The sequence below is a fragment of the Anomaloglossus baeobatrachus genome, chromosome 6 (assembly GCF_048569485.1).
Source record: "Anomaloglossus baeobatrachus isolate aAnoBae1 chromosome 6, aAnoBae1.hap1, whole genome shotgun sequence".
Classification (NCBI taxonomy): Eukaryota; Metazoa; Chordata; class Amphibia; order Anura; family Aromobatidae; genus Anomaloglossus; species Anomaloglossus baeobatrachus.
In genome coordinates this window covers 553894612-553914879 of record NC_134358.1, presented here as the reverse complement: position 1 = coordinate 553914879, position 20268 = coordinate 553894612, and the positions used below count along the sequence as shown (strand labels likewise).

Below are 20268 nucleotides of genomic sequence, written 5' to 3'. Positions count from 1 at the left end.
AGACGACAGGAACGGACCTGGGAACTCTTAGACATATGGATGTTGACAGTCAGAACAAGAAAAAGACTATTTCCAAAAGTTTGGTAATCCTCGGCGAGGCTCACCCTAACACCCACACGTCTACAGTTACCTAATATTTTTGGTTTGGTGATTCATAGGTGATGCAGCACTCCACGTCGTTAATTCCACCATTTCTCCATTCCTATTCCTCAAACTCGGGTGGAAAAAAGCGAAATTATTGAGAAATTTGATTTCATGGGATTTGGATAAGATTGCGTAATGTGGAATATCGACATGATGATGAATATTTCTCAATGTGGATCAGGTTAAAAAAAAATAATTAGGGTCATTGCCAACTGAAAAAAGGCCTCAAAGCTGGTATGTAAGGGGTCTGCTAGAAGGAGAGTGAAATGATGTCTGTAAAAACATTACATGTCATGCTAGCCAATCACCGTAATGAGCGAGAGGGACAAAAATCATACATACAAACTACTGTCTTCTTCCTATGTACAAGAATATAATACTGCCCCTATGTACAAGAATATAACTACTATAATACTGCCCCTATGTACAAGAATATAACTACTATAATACTGCCCCCTATGTACAAGAATATAACTACTATAATACTGCCCCTATGTACAAGAATATAACTACTATAATACTGCCCCTATGTACAAGAATATAACTACTATAATACTGCCCCTATGTACAAGAATATAACTACTATAATACTGCCCTTATGTACAAGAATATAACTACTATAATACTGCTCCTATGTACAAGAATATAACTACTATAATACTGCCCCTATATACAAGAATATAACTACTATAAAACTGTTCCTATGTACAAGAATATAACTACTATAATACTGCTCCTATGTACAAGAATATAACTACTATAATACTGCCCCTATGTACAAGAATATAACTACTATAATACTGCCCCTATGTACAAGAATATAACTACTATAATACTGCCCCTATGTACAAGAATATAACTACTATAATACTGCCCCCTATGTACAAGAATATAACTACTATAATACTGCCCCCTATGTACAAGAATATAACTACTATAATACTGCTCCTATGTACAAGAATATAACTACTATAATACTGCCCCCTATATACAAGAATATAACTACTATAAATGTATGTGCGCACATTGCTTTTTACCTGCTTTTTACCTGCTTTTTTGCTGCTTTTTCTTCTGCGCTGTTTAATGCCAAAATGGATGTGTTCTTCTATTCAAGCAAAGTCTATGGGAATTTGGGTTTCTTGTTCACACTATGTTGTTCAAAATGCTGCCTTTTTAAGGCAGAACTTTGGTCAAAAACTCAGCTTTTCAAAGAAGCAACATGTCAATTGTTTTTGCCATTTGGGTTTTGCACTGAGTTTTTGACCAAAGTTCTGCCTTAAAAAGGCAGCATTTTGAACAACATAGTGTGAACAAGAAACCCAAATTCCCATAGACTTTGCTTGAATAGAAGAACACATCCATTTTGGCATTAAACAGCGCAGAAGAAAAAGCAGCAAAAAAGCAGGTAAAAAGCAGGTAAAAAGCAACGTGCGCACATACCCTAATACTGCCCCTATGTACAAGAATATAACTACTATAATACTGCCCCTATGTACAAGAATATAACTACTATAATACTGCTTCCTATGTACAAGAATATAACTACTATAATACTGCCCCTATGTACAAGAATATAACTACTATAATACTGCCCCCTATATACAAGAATATAACTACTATAATACTGCCCCTATGTACAAGAATATAACTACTATAATACTTCTCCTATGTACAAGAATATAACTACTATAATACTGCCCTTATGTACAAGAATATAACTACTATAATACTGCCCCTATGTACAAGAATATAACTACTATAATACTACTCCTATGTACAAGAATATAACTACAATAATACTGCTCCTATGTACAAGAATATAACTACTATAATACTGCCCCCTATGTACAAGAATATAACTACTATAATACTGCTCCTATGTATAAGAATATAACTACTATAATACTGCTCCTATATACAAGAATATAACTACTATAATACTGCCCCTATGTACAAGAATATAACTACTATAATACTGCCCCTATGTACAAGAATATAACTACTATAATACTGCTCCTATGTACAAGAATATAACTACTATAATACTGCACCTATGTACAAGAATATAACTACTATAATACTGCCCCTATGTACAAGAATATAACTACTATAATACTGCCCCTATGTACAAGAATATAACTACTATAATACTGCTCCCTATATACAAGAATATAACTACTATAATACTGTCCCTATATACAAGAATATAACTACTATAATACTGCCCCTATATACAAGAATATAACTACTATAATACTTACTCTATATACAAGAATATAACTACTATAATAATGCCCCTATGTACAAGAATATAACTACTATAATACTGCCCCTATGTACAAGAATATAACTACTATAATACTGCCCCTATGTACAAGAATATAACTACTATAATACTGCCCCTATGTACAAGAATATAACTACTATAATACTGCCCCTATGTACAAGAATATAACTACTATAATACTGCCCCTGTGTACAAGAATATAACTACTATAATACTGCCCCTATGTACAAGAATATAACTACTATAATACTGCCCCTATGTACAAGAATATAACTACTATAAAACTGCTTCTATGTACAAGAATATAACTACTATAATACTGCTCCTATGTACAAGAATATAACTACTATAATACTGCTCCTATGTACAAGAATATAACTACTATAATACTGCCCCTATGTACAAGAATATAACTACTATAATACTGCCCCCTATGTACAAGAATATAACTACTATAATAATGCCCCTATGTACAAGAATATAACTACTATAATACTGCCCCTATGTACAAGAATATAACTACTATAATACTGCCCCTATGTACAAGAATATAACTACTATAATACTGCCCCTATGTACAAGAATATAACTACTATAATACTGCCCCTATGTACAAGAATATAACTGCTATAATACTGCCCCTATGTACAAGAACATAACTACTATAATATTGCTCCTATGTACAAGAATATAACTACTATAATACTGCCCCTATGTACAAGAATATAACTACTATAATACTGCCCCCTATGTACACGAATATAACTACTATAATACTGCCCCTATATACAAGAATATGACTAATATAATACTTCCCCTATATACAAGAATATAACTACAATAAAACTGTTCCTATGTACAAAAATATAACTACTATAATACTGCCCCCTATGTACAAGAAAATTACTACTATAATACTGCCCCTATATACAAAAATATAACTATAATACTGCCCCTATGTACAAGAATATAACTACTATAATACTGCCCCCTATGTACAAGAATATAACTACTATAATACTGCCCCCTATGTACAAGAATATAACTACTATAATACTGCCCCTATGTACAAGAATATAACTACTATAATACTGCCCCTATGTAAAAGAATATAACTGCTATAATACTGCCCCTATGTACAAGAATATAACTACTATAATACTGCCCCTATGTACAAATATATAACTACTATAATACTACCCCTATGTACAAGAATATAACTGCTATAATACTGCTCCCTATATGCAAGAATTTAACTGTATATTTCATATCTTGTAGATTTAGGATTTTTTTTAATATTGATCCTCATCTTCTTTCCACTTTTTTATCATGACATTTTTGTAAATCGACTCTTTTTGGACATCGAGTACATAATAAAGACACAGAACCAGGGCGTAATTGTAGGAGACTTATTTACCGTCTCGTTACAGTATTGACCGCAATGGGAAGAAAGCGGCGGTGGGCAAAGGGGAACCGGAGAAATCGTCAATAACGCCGGTGAAATGCAGCGGCTTGTTTTTGTTTTCCCTGGAGCAATGCTTCCGCCGGGCTTCATTCATTCTCACAACTTGGAGGATTACGCTTATATAAATGCTCTAATCGTTGCCGGCAAACAATACCGTCCCGCTTTCTTTGAGTGGTAAATGAGCGGTTTTGCCGACCGTTACTTTGTTTGATCGTATTTGTTTGATGGACGCATTTTTGTCTTTACAGAGGGGAAATTTTTGGCTTTAACTCTTTGTTTTGGTTGCACAGAAGATGAAGAGGACGAGGAAATGGTGGAAATTAAAACAGATCACGACGCTGAATTCGAAAACCAAGAGGAGAAGCAAGATTCCAAAGAAGGTAAAACGTTCCGGTGATGAGTTCCATCTCAGCTTTAGGAGCTAATTAAAAACATCAGACCTCATTAAATCGACCATTAACGCGGGGTCAGGAGGAAAACTTAATGAGGGACACTATGGAGAATTTAGGCCCCTATTAATCAGAAGTCTCATCATTTAAGGGTCCGTTTACATTGCCCGATCCCAGTCAATAAACGACGGCTGGTCGTGTAGATGAACGCCAATTGTTGGTTATTTAAAGGGAACCTGTCACTAGATTTTGGCCTCTAAACTAAAACTAGCACTTTAAGCAGCAGCTGTGCTACATTCTATAAAGGTGCACGTTAACTCCCCCCGCGTAGACACCAAATGTACCTTTATAAAATCTCCCGCTCTCTATGTAAATTGTCTGGTCCGATGGGTATCCTAATCCGCGCCTCCTGACCTTCCTTTCGCCCTCCTCTTGTGGTGATTGACGTGGATGACGCCTCGGACGCCATCCACGTAGGTGGACAAAATCCCCATATTCCTGGCTCGAACAGGCACACTTCACTCCGCCGAAAACATGGATGCGCCTGCGCAAACCGGTGAGCTCTCTGCACACGCGCAAGATTTTGCCAAGCGATATGGATGCAGTGGGTGACATCATCCACATCGCCGGGCAAAATCTCGAGCCTACGCAGAGAATTTGCCGGCTCGCGCAGGCGCACCTATGTTTTTGTCTCTTCCTGCAATAGGGCATGCGCGAGCTGGGAATATGGAGATTTTGCCTTCCAACGTGGATGGCATCCAGGGCGTCATCCACGTCAATCAGCACAGGAGGAGGGCGAATGGAGGGACAGGAGGCGCAGATAAGGATGCCCAATGGACCACACAATTTACGTAAAGGTGGAAAATTTTATAAAGGTATTTTTGGGATCTATAGGGAGGCGTCATCTACGTCAATCAGCATAGGAGGAGGGCGAAAGAAGTGACTGGAGGTGCAGATTAGGATGCCCAATGGACTAGACAATTTATATAAAGGGCGGGAGATTGTATAAAGCTATTTTTGGGGTCTACAGGGAGAGTGAGGGGTTTGCGTGCACCTTTATAGAATGCAGCACAGGCGCTGCTTAAGGGGCTAGTTTTAGTTTAGAAGGCCAAAATCTACTGACAGGTTCCCTTTAATTTTTAGGCTAGCAACTAATTCACACATATAGGTAATACTATCATATTGTGCACACAAAACATCATTTAATCAATAACAGATGACCTGTTTACACTGGACGGTGTGCTGCCGAGAACAATGATTTCCAAAGCCCATTTAGATAAATCAATAATTCGTGAATGAGAATTCATTAGATCTTTTGGAAACGTGCCTGCAATCACCAAGCGAAATGTTAGCTCATCAATCATTTGTGCCGGCAATAAAATCATCCTTTTCGGCAGCACATCTTACCGGTGTAAACAGGAGATGATGTTCGGATGAGGAGGATATTGTCTGCACACAGCACTATAGTGTTAACGATCCTTCTGTGTGCAAAAAATATGGATCAGCCTTGAGTAAAGAAGACTGGATGTCATTCTAATGGCTGCGGTGAGGTTAATGGGCCTTGAAGCCCGCTTAAAAATCATCCGAGGAAAGAGCATTTTGCTAATTTGTTGGTTGATTGCTTAGACAATTCAATAATTGGGACCGAGCATTCCTAAAATTGCCCATGCCAGATTACTTGCCTGTCGAAATGGGCTTCAATACTTTCCATTATCAAAAACTAATTTCCAAGGGTTTCATATAGTTGGTCACAGCGCTAAGCCGGCAACAGGACCTTGCTCCGCTAAACTAGTCTGAGCTTTAATTCCAGGGATGGAGACGGCAAAAAAGGGAAAGGATTGGAGGAACAGTAGGTAAGGGCACAGATGGCAGATAGCTAATGTAAAAAAGTAGCAATGAGAATATTATGAGCGGGAAATAGAAGAGCGTAGTCAAACAAGACATAGAGAAGTAACGACGGTCAGGCAGTGTCAGGTGTAGGGAACTGTGGAATCTGGTGGTAAAGGCCAGAAGGAGTGGCCACTGGCCAGGTAATTCAGTCAAGCAGTACCGTAAAAAAAATCCAATGCATGGCAGCAGTATTCACAGACATGTATCATACAAGTGCATCTCAATAAATTAGAATATCATCAAAACGTTAATTTATTCCAGTAATTCAATACAAAAAGTGAAACGCATATATTATATAGAGTCATTCCACACAGAGGGATCTATTCCTATATATTATATAGAGTCATTCCACACAGAGGGATCTATTCCTATATATTATATAGAGTCATTACACACAGAGGGATCTATTCCTATATATTATATAGAGTCATTACACACAGAGGGATCTATTCCTATATATTATATAGAGTCATTACACACAGAGGGATCTATAAATCCATCTGTGTACAATGACTCTATATAATATATAGGAATAGATCCCTCTGTGTGTAATGACTCTATATAATATATAGGAATAGATCCCTCTGTGTGTAACGACTATATAATATATAGGTATAGATCCCTCTGTGTGTAACGACTATATAATATATAGGAATAGAACCCTCTGTGTGTAATGACTCTATATAATATATAGGAATAGATCCCTCTGTGTGTAACGACTATATAATATATAGGAATAGATCCCTCTGTGTGTAACGACTATATAATATATAGGAATAGAACCCTCTGTGTGTAATGACTCTATATAATATATAGGAGTAGATCCCTCTGTGTGTAATGACTCTATATAATATATAGGAATAGATCCCTCTGTGTGTAATGACTATATAAGATATAGGAATAGATCCCTCTGTGTGTAATGACTATATAATATATAGGAATGATCTCTCTGTGTGTAATGACTATATATAATATATAGGAATAGATCCCTCTGTGTATAATGACTCTATACAATATATAGGAATAGATCCCTCTGTGTGTGATGACTCTATATAATATATAGGAATAGATCCCTCTGTGTGTAACGACTATATAATATATAGGAATAGATCCCTCTGTGTGTAATGACTTTATAATATATAGGAATAGATCCCTCTGTGTGTAATGACTCTATATAATATATAGGAATGATCCCTCTCTGTGTAATGACTCTATATAATATATAGGAATAGATCACTCTGTGTGTAACGACTATATAATATATAGGAATAGAACCCCCTGTGTGTAATGACTCTATATAATATATAGGAATAGATCCCTCTGTGTGTAATGACTCTATATAATATATAGGAATAGATCCCTCTGTGTATAATGACTCTATATAATATATAGGAATAGATCACTCTGTGTGTAATGACTCTATATAATATATAGGAATAGATCCCTCTGTGTGTGATGACTCTATATAAAGTATAAAAATAGATCTCTCTGTGTGTAATGACTCTATATAATATATAGGAATAGATCCCTCTATGTGTAATGACTCTATATAATATATAGTAATAGATCCCTCTGTGTCTAATGACTCTATATAATATATAGGAATAGATTCCTCTGTGTGTGATGACTATATAATATATAGGAATAGATCACTCTCTGTATAATGACTCTATATAATATATAGGAATAGATCCTTCTGTGTGTAATGACTCTATAAAATATCTAGGAATAGATCCCTCTATGTGTAATGACTCTATATAATATATAGGAATAAATCCCTCTGTGTGTAATGACTCTATATAATATATAGGAATAGATCCCTCTTTGTGTAATGACTCTATATAATATATAGGAATAGATCCCTCTGTGTGTAACGACTCTATATAATATATAGGAATAGATCCTTCTGTGTGTAATGACTCTATAAAATATATAGGAATAGATCCCTCTATGTGTAATGACTCTATATAATATATAGGAATAGATCCCTCTGTGTGTAATGACTCTATATAATATATAGGAATAGATCCCTCTGTGTGTAATGACTCTATATAATATATAGGAATAGATCCCTCTGTGTGTAATGACTCTATATAATATATAGGAATAGATCCCTCTGTGTGTAATGACTCTATATAATATATAGGAATAGATCCCTCTGTGTGTAATGACTCTATATAATATATAGGAATAGATCCCTCTGTGTGTAATGACTCTATATAATATATAGGAATAGATCCTCTGTGTGTAATGACTCTATATAATATATAGGAATAGATCCCTCTGTGTGTAACGACTCTATATAATATATAGGAATAGATCCCTCTGTGTGTAATGACTCTATATAATATATAGGAATAGATCCCTCTGTGTGTAATGACTCTATATAATATATAGGAATAGATCCCTCTGTGTGTAATGACTCTATATAATATATAGCAATAGATTCCTCTGTGTGTAATGGCTCTATATAATATATAGGAATAGATCCTCTGTGTGTAATGACTCTATATAATATATAGGAATAGATCCCTCTGTGTGTAACGACTCTATATTATATATAGGAATAGATCCCTCTGTGTGTAATGACTCTATATAATATATAGGAATAGATCCCTCTGTGTGTAATGACTCTATATAATATATAGGAATAGATACCTCTGTGTGTAATGACTATATAATATATAGGAATAGATCCCTCTGTGTGTAACGACTCTATATTATATATAGGAATAGATCCCTCTGTGTGTAATGAGTCTACATAATATGCTTTATGTTTTGTATTGAATTACTGAAATCAGTTAACTTTGTGATATTCTAATTTATTGAGATGCACCTGTAATTTGACACTTGAAAATCTGAAGATTGAAGTGACGTCCAAATCTCTAAATTATTGTTGCATGTGAATTTGATGACCTAATTGTCTAATGTTGGACTTTGGTCCAATAATGTCAAAGCATTTTTCGCCATGAACAATGTGGGGAATTGTAGCGATTTCCTTTGGGCCTTTCAGTAAATCCTAAAGTTCATCTTATTAGTGGTTCGATTATGGTGAAGAATGTAGAAGTTGAGGTTGGAGATCATGCTCGAAGATCGGTACCCACCAAAACTGGTATCTTGACTAGGGAAGGGACTTAAGCAATCTAAGGAAGCATGGAAAACCACCACTTTGGGAAGACCACCTGTCATGTGAACCGTCTAGATGATCTCATCCATTTCAGTCTTCTTCATTGAAAGGACCACCTTTCTAGAACCCACGTTTTCATTGCAAAATGAAATAGTCATCTTAATAAAGTTTTACTGTGTATGTTCCTGAGCAACTTGTTTGTGGAACCCAAAGTATCTTCCACTGTATGATAGGATCCCATTTTTTGATCAGGTCCCTGTCAAGAAAACATTGAAAGTTAGAAGCGGGTGAAATAAGTATTGAACACGTCAATGATTTTGTAAGTAAATATATTTCGAAAGCTGTTATTGATATGAATTTCTCTCCAGATGTCAGTAACAACCCATCCAATCCACACAGGCAAAGAAATAAAATCATAGATGTCCATAAATTAAGTAATGTGTAGTAATAATAATGACTAATAACACTGAGAAAAAGTATTGAACGCACTTACTGAAATGTATTTAATATTTTGTACTAAAGCGTTGTTGATGATGAAGATTCAAGATGCCTCCTGTATGGAGACACTAGTGTCCTGCATTGCTCAAGTGGGATTTTGGCCCATTCTCCCACACAAACACTCCTCACATCCTGCAGGTCCCGACTCCTTCTATGACCTCTGAGCTTTAGTTCCTTCCATACATTTTCTATTGGATTCAGCTCCGGTGATCGGCTCGGCCATTCTAGCAGATTTATTTTCTTTCTCTGAAACCAGTTGAGAGTCTCCTTGGCCGTGTGTTGGGGATCATCGTCGGCTGAAATGTCCTCCCTCGTTTCATCTTCAGCATCCTGGTAGATGGCAGCAGATTTTTATCTAGAATGTCTCAGTACATTTGTCCATTCATCCTTCCTTCAATTATATGAAGTTTGCCAGTGATGTATGTTGAAAATCAGCCCCACATCATGATGTCCCCAGCTCCACACTTCACTGTTGCTGTTTTTGAGATGATTTGCCTTTTTGCCTCCAAACATGGTGTGTATTATGGCCTCCAAAGAGTTAAATTTTGCTCTCCTCTAACCAGACTATATTCTCCCAGTATTTCACAGGCTTGTTTAAATATTGTTCAGCAAATTGTAAATGCACTTAAACCTGCTTTTTGTTCTGCAATGGAGTCTTGCGTGTTGAGCGTGCATACAGGAGCGTGCATACAGGCCATGGAGGGGGAGTGCATTACTTATTCTTTATTTTGATACAATTGTACCTGCTGATTCCAGGTCTTTCTCTAGCTCTTCACAGGTGGTCATTGGCTCTTGGACAACTCTTCAGATAATTCTATTCACTCCTCTGTCTGAAATCTTGCAGGGAGCACCTGGTCGTGGCCACTTCATGATGAAATTATGTTCTTTCCACTTCGGAATCATGTCCCCAACAGTCCTCACTAGAGCTATCAATAGTTAAGAAATTCTTCTATAAACAATGTTATCAGTATATTTTGTAACAATAGGGTTGTAGATTTTTTGAGACAGCTCACTGGTTTTACCCATTATGAGATGTTTCTTGTGTGACACCTTTTTATAAGCCATCATTTGAACCAACTGATATTATTTTTCACTAAGTGGCAGGATTGCTTTCTAATTACTGATTTCTGCTGGTATGATTTTCTTTGGCTTTTTGCACCTTTCATTATGTGTTCAATACTTTTTCCATTTGTAATTACCGGTACTCATTATTACTCTTAGTTATGGACAAATATGGTTTATTTTCTTTGTCTGTGTGGATTGGATCGGTTGTTACTGACATCTGTTGAGAAAATCATGGCAATAGCAGCTCTAGAAATATATTTACTTAGAAAATTGGTGACGTGTTCAATACTTATTTCACCCGCTGCATATCTACCCCACGTGGTCTAATATTTTCCATCATCCTCTACATTACGCACATAATCTACTTTTCACAGACACGATTGATCTATGATGATACAGTATTCTTTTGTCATTTCTGAAGATCCTCCCAGAGAATTGACCGAAGAAGAGAAACAGCAAGCCGTCCACTCGGAGGAATTTTTGATCTTCTTTGATCGAACAATCCGTGTTATTGAGCGGGCACTGGCGGAAGATTGTAATATATTCTTTGACTACAGTGGAAGAGATTTGGAAGATAAAGAAGGGTCAGTCTCTTATTTATATCACTCTGTGAAAATGATTCTAAATATTGGTGAGGATCACTAATTATAGTAGTTATATCCTTGTACATAGGGGCAGTATTATAGTAGTTATATTCTTGTACATAGGGGCAGTATTATAGTAGTTATATTCTTGTACATAGAGGGCAGTATTATAGTAGTTATATTCTTGTACATAGGGGGCAGTATTATAGTAGTTATATTCTTGTACATAGGAGCAGTATTATAGTAGTTATATTCTTGTACATAGGTGCCACTATTATAGTAGTTATATTCTTGTACATAGGGGCAGTAATATAGTAGTTATATTCTTGTACATAGGGGGCAGTATTATAGTAGTTATATTCTTGTACATAGGAGCAGTATTATAGTAGTTATATTCTTGTACATAGGAGCAGTATTATAGTAGTTATATTCTTGTACATAGGGGGCAGTAATATAGTAGTTATATTCTTTTACATAGGAGCAGTATTATAGTAGTTATATTCTTGTACATAGGGGCAGTATTATAGTAGTTATATCCTTGTACATAGGGGGCAGTATTATAGTAGTTATATCCTTGTACATAGGGGCAGTATTATAGTAGTTATATCCTTGTACATAGGGGGCAGTATTATAGTAGTTATATCCTTGTACATAGGGGGCAGTATTATAGTAGTTATATCCTTGTACATAGGGGCAGTATTATAGTAGTAATATTCTTGTACATAGGGGCAGTATTATAGTAGTTATATTCTTGTACATAGAGGCTAATATTATAGTAGTTATATTCCTGTACATAGTGGGCAGTATTATAGTAGTTATATTCTTGTATATAGGGGCAGTATTATAGTAGTTATATTCCTGTACATAGAGAGCAGTATTATAGTAGTTATATTCTTGCACATAGGAGCAGTATTATAGTAGTTATGTTCTTCTACATAGGAGCAGTATTATAGTAGTTATATTCTTGTACATAGGGGTATAGTATTATAGTAGTTATATTCTTGAACATAGGGGTCAGTATTATAGTAGTTATATTCTTGTACATAGAGGGCAGTATTATAGTAGTTATATTCTTGTACATAGGGGCAGTATTATAGTAGTTATAGTCTTGTACATAGGAGCAGTATTATAGTAGTTATATTCTTGTACATAGGAGCAATATTATAGTAGTTATATTCTTGTACATAGGGGGCAGTATTATAGTAGTTATATCCTTGTACATAGGGGCAGTATTATAGTAGTAATATTCTTGTACATAGGAGCAGTATTATAGTAGTTATATCCTTGTACATAGGGGCAGTATTATAGTAGTTATAGTCTTGTACATAGGGGGCAGTATTGTAGTAGTTATATTCTTGTACATAGGGGCAGTATTATAGTAGTTATATTCTTGTACATAGGGGCAGTATTATAGTAGTTATAGTCTTGTACATAGGAACAGTATTATACTAGTTGTATTCTTGTACATAGGAGCAGTATTGTAGTAGTTATATTCTTGTACATAGGGACAGTATTATAGTAGTTATATTCTTGTATATAGGAGGCAGTATTATAGTAGATATATTCTTGTACATAGGGGCAGTATTATAGTAGTTATATTCTTGTACATAGGGAGCAGTATTATAGTAGTTATATTCTTGTATATAGGAGGCAGTATTATAGTAGATATATTCTTGTACATAGGAGCAGTATTATAGTAGTTATATTCTTGTACATAGGGGGCAGTATTATAGTAGTTATATTCTTGTACATAGGGGGCAGTATTATAGTAGTTATATTCTTGTATATAGGAGGCAGTATTATAGTAGATATATTCTTGTACATAGGAGCAGTATTATAGTAGTTATATTCTTGTACATAGGGGGCAGTATTATAGTAGTTATATTCTTGTACATAGCAGTATTATAGTAGATATATTCTTGTACATAGGAGCAGTATTATAGTAGTTATATTCTTGTACATAGGGGGCAGTATTATAGTAGTTATATTCTTGTACATAGGGGGCAGTATTATAGTAGTTATATTCTTGTACATAAGCGGCAGTATTATAGTAGTTATATTCTTGTACATAAGCGGCAGTATTATAGTAGTTATATTCTTGTACATAGGAGCAGTGTTATATTATATCCTTCTACTTCAAAAATAGTGAAGTTTTGTTTCATATGAATATCTTTATCATGTGATATATTAATGTTATTATGTCAGTTTTCCCCACAATGTATTTTCTCTGCACATTCCTTTAGGTCAGTATTATTTATTACTGCTACAATTTTAATAAGCTATGACTAAATGATAACATTATCTGCAATGATTCCAATGAGATCCGCTCTGTAAACTAATTAGTAGCGATGTTTGGTCCAGACACATCAGGGATTCCCGCCTTCTCATTCAGGGACAGAATAATCACCGCTCTGCACTTTGCTAATTAGTAAAAAAACAAATGTTTTATTGAAATTAACTCTTTAAAATCATTCAAATTAAAACAGTCGATAAAAATATATCAGAACCGGTAATAACCCATCAGACATGAGCATCGTATACATTTGTGACATTTTACCTGCGCAGAATATAATACCACATCTGCATGTACATATTTACCCTGCAGAGCTGCCCTTTAATTAACATTATAAAATCATTGTAGCATGCAAAAGTATCATGTCTCAGTGACATCATCACTTCTTTGACGGTATCTAAACATTTGCAATAATTTAAGTCACCGTAAAGCACCAATCCAGCATTTGGCGGTGTGGTGTCTTTAATTGAAGGTCCCTGCGCCCTGTTATAGTCACCCTCCGATGTCTTCACTTTTTTACCTTGTGACCACAACTTTTTACTGTCTGGAAGTCAGACGTTACGCCACAAGCACTCAATGCAAGTCTATGAGAGCCAGAACGAGGCTCTCATAGAGTTCCATTGATTTGTGACACTGGAGCAGTCGCCAGCTCACAAATCACTTGAGCAGTAGAAGGTCAAGATACCAGAAGGGGAGTATTAGGCAGGGAACGTAGATTTAGGCTAAGACCGCACTTTGCGTTTCCACCTGCATTTTAGCTGCTTTTCAGGTCCATTTTGAGAAGCACCTTTTTCATGCCAAAAGGCATGCGTTTTGATTTTACAGCAAAGTCTATGGAAAATGGGGATTTCTAGACCGCACTTTGCGTTTTAAAATGCTGCGTTTAATTTGCATATTTGTGGCAAGAACCATGCGTTCAAAGAAGCAGCATGTCAGTTGTTTTTGCCATTTTGGGTGCATTTTGCTAACATTAAAGTCAATGTGAAATGGCAAAAATCAAGATTCCAGCGTTTTACCTGCTTTTTCAGTGCAGAAAACATGGGTTTTGGACATTAAAATAATGATTTCATATGTCCCTTTACACACACACATAATCCGACAATTAAATTAAAGAAAAATCATAATTTATTGCTATTTTTCCAATAAATAGTATATTACCGCTATAATTTTATTCAATATTTCTATTTTCTTAACTATTTCTAAAATTCTGTGTTACTTTTTTTTTTTCACTTTTTTCATTGTGTTTTACTGTTTAAACTTTATTTAGCAGTATCTTGATGTTCAAAACGCATCTGTCAAAACGCAGGTGAAAAAGCATGTAAAAAGCGCTGAAAACGCATCTAAAACGCGGTAAATATGCATGCGTTTTCAGCGTTAAATTTCTGAAAAAGACAACTTTGGTCAAATCCATTAAGCCCAAAACGTGCGTTTAGAACTGCAAGTAGGAGAACGCAAAGTGCGGTCTTAGCCTTAAAGCACCAGTCCAGCAGTAAAAAGAAACAAAACAAAACACTAGAGTGGTGCTTTAAATATTACGCAGTCTTGAAAAATCTCATATCATGTTGTGCATACAGCCTCTAAAAAGGGCTTAAAACCCTGAGTAGCCTGAACCTGCAAAGGTGGTAAACACACAAAGCAGTAGAAAATTTTGTTCAACCCAAATAACTGGAAGCAACAGCTGCAGGGAGAATGTAACTTTGTTTCCTCCCTGCAGTCGCACTTCATCTAGGCTTTTTGTATGTCTTACAGCAGTTTCAAAAATGTTTAAAAAAAAGTTGGGGAATCCCTTTAAATAGTTCATGACCAAACAAATGTTCATTTGTTTCTGCTGTACAAGTAAATGTTGCCTTTTTGTTGTCTATGGAAAAAAAAAAATCTTTACATCATTTTTAATATTCATACTTTCTTTTTATATTTTTTTTCCTCATTTTATTTCTTCTTTCCTTTCTTTGCTTCTTTCTTTTTATCTTTCATTTTCTGTTTATTTTTATTTTCCTTTTTTTCCTTCCTTTTTCTTCCCCATTCTGTCTTTTTTTTTCATTTGTCTTCCTTTTTTTCTACCTCTCTTTCTTTCCTTTCTGTCTTACTATTTCTTTCTTTCACACTTTCATTTCTCTTTTTATCTCCTTCCTGTTCCTTGGGAGTTTTTTTTTCTTTTCCTTCCTTCTTTCTTTTTCTCTCTTCCTTTTTTTTGCTTCTTTCTTTTTTTTCTCTTTCATTTTCTGTTTATTTTTATTTTCCTTTTTTCCTTCCTTTTTCTTCCCCTTCTGTCTTTTTTTTTTCATTGTTCTTCCTTTCTTTCTGCCTCTCTTTCCTTCCTGTCTTACTATTTCTTTCTTTCTCGCTTTCATTTTCTCTTTCTATCTTCTTCCTGTTCCTTGGTGTTTTTTTGCTTTATCTTCCGTCTTTCTTTTCTTACTTTCTTTGTTTTTCTTTTTTTTTCTTTCTTTATTTTTTTCTTTCTTTTTTTCCTTCTTTCTTTTTTTTCTTTCTTTCTTTTTTCTTGTTTCTTTTTTCTTTCTCTTTCTTTCTTTTTCTTTTTTTTCTTCCCTCACTTTGCTCAATGTTTTAAGATTCTGCGAGCATCTACCACCATTACTTTAAAAAGCAGTGATTTTTTTGCTATATTTTAACTTTTTTTTCTCTCTATTTGTAATATATTATTTTGTGCAACACAGCAAGCTCCTAAGCTCCCCCTGCTGGTGAATACTGGAAACCAGAACACAGTCATTTAAGTCTATAGGGTGCTTTACAAGCTGCGACATCGCTAGCGATCTCGTTAGCGATGTGACACGCCAGATCGCAGATGTGATCTGTCGAGATCGCACATAGGTCGTTTTTATAGCGCCGGTCACATGTGCGATCTCGGCAGATCACATCTGCGATCTGGCGTTAACGAGATCGCTAGCGATGTCGCAGCTATGCAGGTGATTTGGATCTCTGTCTATGAAAAACAGAGCTCTAACCACCTCTGGCGGACACAGACATAAAAGGGCCCTGGTGCAAGAACAATATATGGGCCCTTTGCAGGCTAAAAGCTCATCATAATGCACAATTCCACCTACTTTGGAGGTATAAATGGGCCGCCCAACCTCTCGGGCCCCTGTGTGACCGCACAGGCTGCACCAATGATATGACCGCCCCCGCTGACCACTATAAAGAAAGATCCAGAAAGAAATTAGGACAGAATTTTGGATATAATTATTGTTACCTATCATTAATATATAAGGCTATGTTCACACTTCTGTTGTTTTGCATCAGTCACAATCCTTCGCCTTGAGGAATTACGGTATCCTGCAAAATATTTTTCCCCCATAGACTTCTATTAGCGACGGATTGTGACGGATGGCCTTGCATTGCATCCGCCGCACGACAGGTCAGTCATTTAGTGACTGACCATCAGGCGGGAGCAACGCTGAATGTAACTATTTTGGAGCGGCAAAAAACGCACTCCACAGGATTCCGTCGCCATCCGTCAAGAGCTGTAATGGATGTCTATGGTGCTGGATTCCGCCATAATCCGTCACACAACAGAATCCAGTACTGGATTCCGTCATGCTCTACTGAGCATGCAGAGCATGTTTGACACACCCATTGGGCTGTCCCAAACACAAACGGATCACGACGGATCCGGATCAGTCTTTTGAACGGAATCCTGTGAAATAACACATCCGTTGCGTCAGTTGACATCTAAATAACAATGGATCTGTCGTTGCGTCTCAACGACGGAAGCAAAACAACAGAAGTGTGAACATAGCCTAATAGAGGATGCAGATCGGTGGGGGACTGGATCCTGAGACCCCTTACCGGATGGTCAGAGCTCCACTGTGGAGTACCTGAGCAGAGTGCAGGGTCTGGGCTCTTTGGTAAGTCTAGGGGTCCGTGCATGCAGCTCACTTCAGATGGGTGTTTTGATTGACCGGTACTGGAACCGGTCAGGAATTGGACCCACCGATAGGCAGCACATAGTCTCCTTTATAGTATATACATTAATTAATGCCGGTATCTGAATTTTCGCAATTTCTAAACAAGGGGCAAATCTTCCTGCACCAATCATGCCTTATTCTTATTGCGGTGCGTGGTGCAATCACCGCATTGTGGGCTGATTGGAAGCCAATGCTGATTGCTGATTGGTGGCCGCTGCTCTCTCGCGATTGTAAATGAGTAATTAGCGCCGGTAATTATCAGAGATACACTCTCTCTATGGACGCTTTATAGAATATTTCAGCTGCCTGTGAATACGGCCATGCGCTAATGTACGCGGGTGCCAGCAGGGCCGCCCCTGACATCCTCGCCAGGTCTTGTCACGTCTGCTCCAGCTTCGGCTCCCAGCACGTTCTGTCATTTGTGATTCATCAAACGCTGGGGAGCAACGTGAAAACCCGGCCCGGTGATGGATGATGACAGCTGTATTTATAGAACCGCCATAAGCAGAACACATTTGGCGTCATTTATGACATGTAGGCTCCGAGGAAAAATGTGGCTCCGTTGTAAAAACTCTTGCCTGTGCTTGTAAATATATATATTTATACGGTTTACACCGGCAATTTATTGAATTAAAGGGGAATTTACAAAACACTGGGACTATTGCAGAAGAATGGGAAGGAGTCGCTGCACGGGGATGGAAAGTTTCACTGGAAAAATTAAAGGCTCGCGTACCCCGAGAGCTGATAGTAAAACAGCAATTGTGTCACTCGTATACAGCAGCCGATGCTTATGACAAATGGAACTTAGTCGCCATAGGGTTTAGTAGAACCGGCGGGAAATGCAAAAGTCCAACACAAGGACCATACAGGAGGGGTCCAAGAGGGGTCCGAGCCACTGGAAGGGGGTGACAGAAGATCACTGCAATAATTTCACACCTATTTTATAGGCAATTTTTGGCAAACCTGGCCCTTAGCATGAAGAGCATGAATAGGTGATACCTAATTTAGAGGTCGTCATCTGTTATAGGGTCCTGACTGTAAAAGTCCGGATCCGCACGCGTTCAAAGGTATCCGAGTGCCGGGGCCGGAATTCTCAGGCAATTCCAGGGATTGATTTGGCACTCGGGTATTCCAAAAAAAAAAAGGGAAAAAATAATAAAGCAAGCGAGCTCTGCTTACCGAGGCTCCGGCGCAGGTGTAACTGCTTCCTGGCCGCTCATTCACTTCCGGGGCCTGTCATTTACCTTCATTGCATATGCACTGCTTTCCCCGCCCACCGACGTCTTTGATTGGTTGGTATCAGACGCGCCCCCATGCTGAGTGACAGCGTCTGGCGCTTCCAATTACACACACTGTGACTGGAAGCAGTCAGCTGACATGCTGCCACTCAGGGTGGGGGCGCGTCTGACTGTAACCAATCACAGACAACAGTGGGCGGAGAAAGCAGTGCATAGGCAATAAAGGTATTGATCAGCCCCGGAAGTGAATGAGAAGCCAGGAAGCAGTTACACCCATGCCGGAGCCTCGGTAAGTACAGCTCGCTTGGTCATATCCCCCATCCCTTCTACCACGATGTTTAACCACTGGATTCTGGTCCCCATAGACTTATATGGGGACCAGCGTAGAGCCAAATACCCAAGACTGTTTTGTTTTTTTTAACCCGGTTAGACCTGCCGGTCCCGTTTGTCTGCAAGTCCACCCATCACTAGTCCTGACATTTTTGATAGGGGTCCTGACAATTAATATTATTTTAAGCTGCTCCGCCTCAATCTGTAACAAAGACCCCACCTAGTATGTGCCATGTCCTGTACTTACATCTCTTTGTATGTAAGAGTGGATTTCAGGCTTCTTGTGTCACACTAGCTACTGAGAAGTGTCCAGCAAACAGCAAAAGGGAAGGGAAACTCTGTGTCTAAGGAAGCCTACCACTCGTCCTTGGGGTCCCTCAACACCCTAGATAGGTTCTGCACCTATGCGCCGAGCAGGATACCTGGCCCGCCCCTGGCGTCTGTTACCGCCCTAGATAGGTTCTGCATCTATGTACCAAGCAGGATACCTGGCCCTTGGCTGACCATGATCTAGGCCTAGGTAGGGAGCAGATGGGATGAGATCTTTGTCAACCCCACTAGGCTCTAAACTAAGGGGTGCTTCACACACATCGAGATCGCTGCCGAGATCGCTGCTGAGTCACGCTTTTTGTGACGCAGCAGTGACCTCATTAGCGATCTCGCTGTGTGTGACACTGAGCAGCGATCTGGCCCCTGCTGCGAGATCGCTGCTCGTTACACACAGCCCTGGTTCGTTTTCTTCAAAGCCGCTCTCCTGCTGTGACACACAGATCGCTGTGTGTGACAGCAAGAGAGCGACAAATGAAGCGAGCAGGGAGCAGGAGCCGGCGTCTGACAGCTGAGGTAAGCTGTATCCAAGATAAACATCGGGTAACCAAGGTGGTTACCCGATATTTACCTTAGTTACCAGCCTCTGCAGCTCTCACGCTGCCTGTGCTGCCGGCTCCGGCTCTCTGCACATGTAGCTGCTGTACACATCGTGTTAATTAACCCGATGTGTACAGCAGCTAGGAGAGCAAGGAGCCAGCGCTC

General features: G+C 37.8%; 1 protein-coding gene across 7 annotated transcripts in view; it reads left to right on the top strand.

Moving 5' to 3' along the window:
* Positions 1 to 20268, top strand: part of DYNC1I1 (dynein cytoplasmic 1 intermediate chain 1) — a 425084-nt gene that overhangs the window by 210232 nt on the left and 194584 nt on the right. For 4 of the 7 annotated variants that reach the window (XM_075315694.1, XM_075315692.1, XM_075315688.1 and 1 more), the window contains 2 exons: positions 4145 to 4276; positions 11287 to 11449. In XM_075315694.1, the coding sequence (XP_075171809.1) occupies positions 4145 to 4276; positions 11287 to 11449 (295 nt within the window). The remainder of the gene's footprint in view (positions 1 to 4144; positions 4277 to 11286; positions 11450 to 20268) is intronic. The other 3 variants (XM_075315693.1, XM_075315690.1, XM_075315689.1) reach the window with 1 other exon arrangement.